Source organism: Echinops telfairi, unplaced genomic scaffold (genome assembly GCF_000313985.2).
Source record: "Echinops telfairi isolate 266 unplaced genomic scaffold, ASM31398v2 ScPeMD7_1;HRSCAF=3_0, whole genome shotgun sequence".
In the NCBI taxonomy this organism is placed as follows: Eukaryota; Metazoa; Chordata; class Mammalia; order Afrosoricida; family Tenrecidae; genus Echinops; species Echinops telfairi.
This window is the reverse complement of record NW_022103896.1, coordinates 90,374,023-90,383,419: the sequence shown is the minus strand read 5'-3', so window position 1 is coordinate 90,383,419 and position 9,397 is coordinate 90,374,023. Positions and strand designations below refer to the sequence as shown.

The 9,397-nt window shown below is 39.2% G+C and overlaps 1 protein-coding gene across 8 annotated transcripts in view; it reads left to right on the top strand.

The window, feature by feature from the left end:
- ASPH (aspartate beta-hydroxylase) overlaps nt 1–9,397 on the top strand; it is a 151,104-nt gene that overhangs the window by 129,001 nt on the left and 12,706 nt on the right. For all 8 annotated transcript variants that reach the window (XR_006679740.1, XM_045286544.1, XM_045286479.1 and 5 more), the window contains 3 exons: nt 445–580; nt 5,268–5,359; nt 5,719–5,852. Coding sequence is in view for 7 of the 8 variants with exons in the window: in XM_045286544.1 (XP_045142479.1) it covers nt 445–580; nt 5,268–5,359; nt 5,719–5,852 (362 nt within the window). In the remaining variant the exon portion in view is untranslated. The remainder of the gene's footprint in view (nt 1–444; nt 581–5,267; nt 5,360–5,718; nt 5,853–9,397) is intronic.

Sequence of the window (9,397 nt, the reverse complement as noted above, 5' to 3'; positions counted from 1 at the left end):
CTGGTAGTTGACATATGGGTGGCATAACTACAGCACTGCAGCAACATGCAAGCCACCCTAACAACCGACAGACAAGAAGTTGTGATTATTTTCATATTGTTGTAATTACTGATAATTAGATCATTTATTACTGATATAACAAGATCGATATTCTTACTGATTTATTATAAAGATACCTTTAAGCAAATATAAATGTGAATTATGAAGTTGGATATTCTGTGAGGTTTTCATGAACTTTTGAAATTTTTATGATACAAAAGCACTTAATTCTGAAAGAATATATCATTTTTGTTTTTAAGAAATCTTTACAAGAGATCTCTGCCAATTATAATAAACCATCTAGATGAAAACAAAAACTAAGTTGATTAAACAAATGAAAAAATTGAGACATAGTATGGTCTGCCAGTTAAAATTTCAGTCCAATAAGACAAAAATTTCCTTTAGTCCTTAGAAAGAAACTGGAAGGTAATTCGTGACGAAGGCCTCGCAGTAATGGACAAAGCCAGAGGCCTCTTCCTGCCCGAGGATGAAAACCTGAGGGAGAAGGGCGACTGGAGCCAGTTCACCCTCTGGCAGCAAGGTGAGTCCTGACTTCCAGCTGGATCTCTTCAGCCAGGCCACGCAGGACGTGACTACCACTCAAAGTTAGGTTCCTTGCACTTAATAGTCAGATTCTCAGGCCTACAGGAGGCTGCCTGGAAAACCTAGATTTGGAGAATGCATCTGTGTGTGTCCGTGTGGTTATAATCTGTGGGTGTATAATCACACGAGTATTTGAATAACTCTGTGTAAATAGTACCTTGTTTTTCTTGATTTTTCATTTTATATATGTTTCTGACAGGAATCCTACAGTGTTGACATAACTGAAGAGTCCACCATGTGTTAACAATGTCTGAGGAAAAAACTCCCTGTAAAATAGAGATGATATTGTATGCCTAAAATATGTCACCAAATATGAGTTTTGTTAGTTGTGATAACACACCTGGACAAAAATGCAGTGTTATTAGCTCTTAGAGAATAGAGAGGGTTCATATTCAACTTTGTGTTCTATGGCTCTAACCTAGACCCAGGTACACATAAGGTGCTCCAATTTATGTATGCTCAAAAAGGTAATAGATAAATCTTTAAGATGAGGAGTATTTAATTTTATTATTGTCTCTTTACAATACTGCTTTTTGAATAATCAAGTTAACCAAGGTTAACAAAAGTGTACTGAGGTGAATCTGTCTTGAAAACCGAATAGCTACAGCAATAAATTAATAGGATGATAAGCAATCCATTTTTATTAAATCAACCAGTGAACACAGAGTTTAATTGTAATTATGTTTTCAGGAAGAACTAATTTAGTAATATTTGTAAAGGATTGTACCATATTAGACTGATTACATTTATATTTCCAAGTAGCTGTCAGTTTTTTTGCAAAGATTCCTTTTTGATAAAGCTAGAAGGCTATTGATTTTGAATGTCTCACTAAAATGAATTGATTGTATTGATACTTAAGTGTATCACTCTGCATGTAATAACTCAGTTTTTTTATTAGCATTTTATGTGTCAGAGAGTCTATTGGATTTTCTAAAACAATGTTTTAAGATAGCAGGATCCCGTGTGATTTCTACATCAAAATCACACAGCTCACCCAACTACCATCGAATTGATTCTGACTCAATAGCAAACCTATATAGGGTTTCCCAAGACTATGAATCTTTAGGGAAGCAAATAGCGTGAACTTCCTCTTATGGAGTAGTTGGGTTGAACCACCAATGCTGAGCCAACCAGAGCTCTTATCATCATCATCATGATCTTTGCTGAAAACAAACAAACAGACTTAAAGTTGAAATATGCAAAGTATTAGATAGCATATAAATGTATAAAAATGAAAGTAATGAAACACAATAATTTGATTGGAGGCAACATTTTGACTTCCACGCTGACTCATATTTTGATTGTGCTGTGAGCCATCCAGAATACTTCCTTAGAATCATTTTTATTTTCTTGATCGCGCTGTTAAATTCTCCCCGTTGTTTGAAATTATTAAGTTTTTTTCCCCTTAAGATTGATAGACTTCTATCATGTTGTTAAAAAAATCATAAATGTACTTCTCAGTTACTATATTTTCTAATCTCTGCTCTCAAAGTTTTCTTATTTTAAGTTTGCTTATTATTTTAAAAAATTTGTTGAACTCATTAAATTATCTGGATTCTTTCTTCATTATTAATAAAATTATTTAAAACTGTGGACTGGCCACAAGTTACAGCTTTGGAAATATCCCATATATTGTAATGTATGATATTTTCCTATATGTTTTTTTTTAAGACTGTATTTTTATCTATATCTAAATTTTGATGCAAAATAACTTGGAAATATATGTGTGTGTGATCATGTGTGCACACATGTGCATGTGTTCTTGTGTGTGCACCATACACAAGGGTTCTTATTACGTTGAAATGCTCCAAATTTTAAAACTTATTTTTTACCTTCATGCTCATATGAAAATATTGTTCATATTCTTTCTCTTTGGGAAGTTTGGTTAAGGTTCTTTGTGGCCTACTATCTAGTTTAAAAATCAGGAAAGGTGTGCACCAGAGTTATATCCTTTCACATAGTCATTCTCCGTGATGAGCAAATAATCCAAGAGATGGGAGTACATGAAGAAGAATCTGACATCTGGTTTGAAGTAAGACTCCTTAACAACTTACGGTGTGCATATAACTTACCCTTGTTTGCTGAAAGCAAAGACTGGGAGTGCTTACTAATGAATATCAAAGGTTATAACAGTATGAATTATATATCAATGTAAAGAAAAGAAAAAGTCTCACAACTGGGCCAATAAGCAACATGATGATAAAAGCAGAAAAGATTGAAATATTCAAAGATCAACACTCCTGGAAGTAGCAGTTCAGAAAGCAAGCTTTGTATTACATACAAAATTGAATATCTGAAATGTAAAACTCCACCTAATTCACAATAAAAAAATTGTTTAAAAACAGGGGGAAAAATATCTTTAAAGTGTTATAAAAGCACAAGATATAATTTTGAGAACTACTGTGCACCTGACCCAACTGATGTATTTTCAGCCACTTTATATATATACAGAATCTGGTCAATGGATAAAGACCACTGACAAATATTTGATACCCTTGACTTATGGTGTTAGCAAAAATATTAGATGTACCATGTGGTACCATGTACCACTACCAGAAGTGCACTGGCAGAATATTCCTTAAAAACGAAGCTGGCAAGACTTGGCCTCACATACATTGGACATATTATCAGGAGGGTCCACTTTCTGGAACAGAGCATCATGCTTGGTAAAGTAGAGACTCGGAAAAGGGAAAAGGCCCTCAGTAAGAGGGATTGGTCCAGTGGCTGCAGCAAGGGGCCCAAATGTGAGAACAGTTGTGAGGATTGCACAAGACCATGCGGTGCTTCGTTCTGTTGTGCATAGGCTTGTACGCGACAGAACTGACTTGATGGCACCTAACAGCAACAGCATCTGTAATTTCAGGCTTCTAGAAGGGATCCAGGAAGCCGGCCCTAGTGGATTACGCCTTATACTGCTAACCACAGGTCAGCAGTTTGAAACCAGCAGCCACTTAGTGGGAGAGGCATGAGGCTTTCTACTTGTGTAAAGATTTAGTCTCAGAGACCCACAGGGACAGCTCTACTCTGTTCAATAGGGTGTCTGTGAGTCAGAATCGACTCTGGGAGGGAGTTTGGTTTTATAAGGTCACTGAGTTAGAATCACTTTGATGACAGTGAGAGTCTTTTGAATTTGAGGAGGGCTCTCATGTTTTCCCGAAACAAATTTGGGAATAATTTAGAAGACAAGACGTGTAGCTTAAATAGAAACAGGATGATATACCTAAAATACGATGGTGTTTTGGGCCATCAGCTTGGAGACAGAGGAGAGTAAGTCCTTGGTGTGTGGAAATAGAGGCAGATGGGAAACGGAAGTAGCAGGAGAGGTTGCTGAACTACATTGAGAGCTCAGATCAAGCGAAAGAAGTGAAGGAATATCTGAGTCAATGAAGGCTTATTGTTAGCTGCTCTCGAGTCAGGCCAGACTCATGGTGACCTTATACAAATGTACTTCTGGGAGAACTTGTCTGTAGCATCCACTGCTCACAGAGACATGTTTACACGCATTGTGTTTAGAATCAACCTGCGCATGTATGAACTAGAACCATAGTAACAATACTTTCTTACTCACCTAGTAGAACAGAAGGACACATGGTCATTAGCATGTGTGAAACCATCGTTATGGCTACTGTGTCGAGTCTTAATGAACAAGGGCCACATCTTCCAGCACTATATTGAACACTATTACGTTGTGATCCATAAGAGTTCCGTTGCTTATTTTCCGCAGGAGATTGCCAGGCCTTTCTTTCTAGCCGCCCTTAGACTGGAAGCTCTAATGAAACATGTTCAACGAAGGTGACCCTGCTAGTATTTGAAATACCAGTGACTATGCTTCTAGCATTAGGGTATCATACCAATACCCACAGTACAATACACAGGCCGTAGAATTAAGTGAAGATGTAGAGATGTCCTCATCTAATTGGGAAAAGATGCTACTAGACGGACTTTAAACTGTAGTTCGAAGTTTGGTTTTCTACCCAAATGGGGAGAGGAAATCGTGACAGGTCTCTTAAGATATATAATCAGTACTAAACTATATTCTTTTTCAAATGACCACTTTTCTAGAGTTGAAAAGAAAAGATAGAACTTGCAAATTTGTTGTGTTGTTGTCGATGTCATTGCTCATTGTCTTGGAGTAGATTCTGACCTGTAGCAACATGAAGTGCAGGACTGCGCCCTATAGGGTTATCAGGCTGTAGTTGAGTTGGACACACCTGGAAAATCCAGGCTAGTCTCACCATCTCCAGGTCCACTGATGTGCAAATTGCATCTGCAAACTTAATTTCTTTTGGTTATAACAGGATATATTCAGGGTTCCACAGATTAAGTCGTAGATATATTTAGGGGATTGGGGCATTACTCTGCCCATCTCATAGGAAGAAATCAAGCCTTACACATGTGTCCTGTAGATAAGATCCCCTTAGATAGATAACCTCGCACTGAGCAGACTGCTGCTCCTTGTTCTGCCAATCACTGTCTCTTTGTGCAGCACAATTTGCCTTCCTGTGTTTATTCAACCTTTCATTTCTAAAGTGAGAATGACAAAATAATAGGTCACACGTGGTTAAAACTGGGTGAGTTAAAGCTATACTTAATTTATAAGACAGTTTTATCATTTATTGTTCTAGGAAGAAAAAATGAAAATGCTTGTAAAGGAGCTCCTAAAACCTGTGCTTTCTTAGAGAAATTCCCCGAGACAACTGGATGCAGGAGAGGACAGGTACTAATCGTGTTTTCAGGGTTTAGAATAAGGGAATGCTGGCATTCACAAATAAATGGTTTATTTTGCCCAACAAATTGTCCATGTTTACTTCTTTAATAAAACAAAATTTCATGTACTTGACATCGAAATAGAGAAGGGAAATGTTCAGTATTTATTGATTGGTGCTTATATTTAGTTCCTTCATAAAGACATAAGATGAGAATACATTGTGAGGTTTAGAAAAACTCAAATTCAAATTGACAACTTAATTTTCACCTTAGTTTGTTCATTCTTCTGCACTTGATAAATGACTGAATATTGAAGTATTGCATTTGGGGGGCTGATCAAAAATATTCTGTCCTGTATTTTTTGTGCAGATCAAATATTCTGTCATGCACCCGGGGACTCACGTGTGGCCTCACACAGGACCCACAAATTGCAGGCTCCGAATGCACCTGGGCTTGGTAATCCCAAAGGAAGGATGCAAGATCAGATGTGCCAGAGAAACCAAGTATGTTTCTTCCAATCCTTTGCATACTCATTCATCACCTCTGAGGATAGATGTTGAGAGATCACAAGCTCTGTTTAGTTTCTTAATCATCTTCCTTCATAACTAAAGTAGTCTGCAAGGAGGGAATGTCATCCAAATTCTGTAGTCTAACAAGTCCTTTCCCAAAATCCCTTCTGCTGATTTCAAGGGATTGCCCAACTCTAGGCTCCCCTTCTTAAAAATTTCCCCAAGCCTGCTCTTCTCTCCAGGATGACAGACTTGCCTTCAGAGTTGGTTGACACACCTTGAGCACTTACACCTATCAGCAAACTGTGGGGTTTATGAACTTTATGAACACAAGAACTGCCCACTTCCTGAAGTATTTATGAATTTTGCTGTAGAGGGTATAGTATGATGTAGTGGACTTTTTCCAATCTTGATTGTGCCACCAACAGCCATTATCCTGAATCAGTTTGAGCTTCAGGCCCTCATGCCTACTTTGCAGGGTTATTGTCTGGATGAAAGAAAATATATATACAGGGCATCGAACCCAGGTTCTAATATCCTAGAATGTGGTACATGTTAGAACACCTCTTCTTTTCCCTGCCCTCTCTGCCATGATCCTATGACCACACGATACTCACTCTGGCTTCTGTGTCTTTAATCGGGTTTCCCCCTTTGCCTTGAGTGTCTTTCTTTACCGGATATTCAATTTAGTTCCAAAAGAATGGAATTTCTTTTCTGACTACTTAGAATATATATTCTCAGTAAGCTTGACCTGTATCTTCGGCACTTTTATCACCTAATATATATGAACTAAATGTCCACAGCTGAGCTGTGAATTCCTAAAGCAGAAACCAAGTCATTATCTTGCTCGTTCTCTTGGCCCTTAGGGCAGGTCTGAGTGGAGGGTGAGGGTCTGGAAATCTCAGAGGCCATTCAATTTGAAACTGCAGCTACCTTCTTACAAGGTGCGATGGAGAGTCAAGCAGGAATCAGGTGAGACCTTCTTCCGCCAGAAGACTTTATTTGGGAGACTGTGGTTCTTACTGGTTGCTGACAAGTCAGTTTCGACTCAAGGTGCGACCCTGCCATGTGTGCAGTCTTGCGACCTTGCAGAAGCAGATCTCTGGGCCTTTCTTATGAGGCACCTCTGCTGCTGCTGTTGTGAGCTGCTATCGAGTCAGCTGTGATCCAGAGCCATGCTATTCACAGCAGAATGAAACACTCCACCGGTCCTGCGCCATCCTCATGTGCGTGAACCCATTGATGCAGCCACTGTGTCAGTCCATCTTGCAGAGGGCCTCCCCACCATTTTACCAAACATGATGTCCTTCTCCGGGGATAAATCTCTCCTGGCAATATGCCCAAAGTATGCAAGACGAAGTCTTGCCATCCTTTCCTCTAAGGAGCACTCTGGCCTTACTTCTTCCAATACAATCAGTTTGTCATTTTAGCGTCCATGGACCTGTCAATATTCTTCTCCAGCACCACCATTCACATGCACCGATTCTTCTACAGTATTCCCTATTCATTGTCCAACTGTCACATGCAAATGATGCACTAGAGTATACCATGGGCTGGATTAGGTGCACATTAGTCCTCAAAGAAACATCCTTGCTCTTCAATAGTCTAAAAAGGTCTTGTGCAGCAGATTTACCTAATGTAGTATGTCTTTTGATCTCTTGATTGCTGCTGCCATTAGCATTGATTGTGGAACCAAGTAAGATAAAATCCTTGACAGCTTCAAGCTTTTTTCCTTTTATCATGCTGTTACCTAGTGGTCCAGTTGTGAGGATTTTGGTCTTCCTTACAGGAGTTGTAATACCTACTGAAGGCCACAATCCTGGATCTTCTTCAGCATGTGCTTCAATTCCTCTTCACTTTCAGCAAGCAAGGCACATACCACAGGTTGTTAATAAGCCTTTCTCCAACCCTGAGACTGCACTCATCTTCATATAATCCAGCATCTCTGATGATTTGTTCAGTGTAGTTTGAACAAGTATGGTGAGAGGATACAATGCTTGCTCACACCTTTCCTGAATTTAAACCACTCAGCATTCCCTTGTTCTGTTCGTACAACTGCCTCTTGATCCATATACAAGTTCCAAATGAGCATAATCAAGTGTTCCAGAATTCCCATTCTTCTCAAGGTTAGCCACAGTTTATTGTGGTCCACACAGTCTAATGTCTTTGCATAGATCCATCTGATATCAGCAATGATATCCCTGGTTCCCTGTCCTCTTCTGAATCTGGCCTGAACTTCTGGCAGTTCTTTATCAATGTGCTGCTGAAACCATTGTTGGATGGTCTTAAGTAAAATTTTACTTGTGTGCTATATCAGTGATATCATTCTATAATTTGAGCATTCTGTTGGGTCACCTTTCTTTGGAATAGATACAAATATGGATCTCTTCCCGTCACGTGGCCAAGGAGCTGTCTTCCAAATTTCCTAATAACAGATGAGTAAGTGCTTCCAGTGATTCTTTAGCTTTCTGAAACATTTCAGTGGTGTTTGCATAGTACAGAGAAGCACAATAAGAATTAAGTAATTTTGCTTTTAATGCCCAGAGATACTGCCTACTTCTCAGTGTCTGTATATGTGTATTCATGATGATGATAGTAATAATGTACGTTATTACTCTATGCCAACTACTGTTTTAAGTCTTTGAGTATTAACTCATTAGTCTTTAGCTAGCTAGCTAGATGTATAGATAGATCTCATTGCCATTGAGTCAATTCCAGCTCCTCCTGACCCTTTGAGACAGGGTAGAACTGTCCCTGTGAGTTTCTGACACTGTTTAAAGGAGTACAAAGCCTTGTCTTTCTCTCATGGAGTGGCTGGTCGTTTCAAACTGCCCTTGAGGTTAGCAGCTCAACAAGTAACATACTATGCCACCTGGGCTCCTCAGGAGATGAGAGAGAGAGAGACATGGTTTTACTCACCTAGAGAAGCTAGCCTCAAACACCCTAAAAGTCTTACTTAACATTATTAATATTGATAGTAATTCTATGCCAAAATCATCATTATTCACCGAAGGTTGGGTAGAAAGTAGTTCAAAAGTGTCTAACCAGAAACATAATATCAGGCTTGTTCTCCCCATGTTTTTCATTTGTTGTTTAGCATCCCTTTTTTTAAAAAATCGTTTTATTGGGGTTCGTACAACTCTTATCACAATCCATACATGCATCAATTGTGTAAAGCACATTTGTACATTCATTGCCTTCATCATTCTCAAAACATTTGCTCCCCACCTAAGCCCCTGGCATCAGTTCCTCATTTTTCCCCTCCCTTCCTGCTTCGCCCTCCCTCATGAACCCTTGATAACTTATAAGTTATTATTTTGTCATATCTTGCCCTGTCAGACGTCCCTTTACCCACTTTTCTGTTGTCTCTCCCCCAGGGAGGAGGTCACATGTAGATCCTTGTAATCGGTTCCCCCTTTACAACCCAACCCTCCCAGTGTCGCCACCCACACCACTGGTCCTGAAGGGATCATCTGTCCCGGATTCCCTGTGTTTCCAGTTCCTATCTGTACCAGTGTACATCCTCTGGTCTAGCCAGA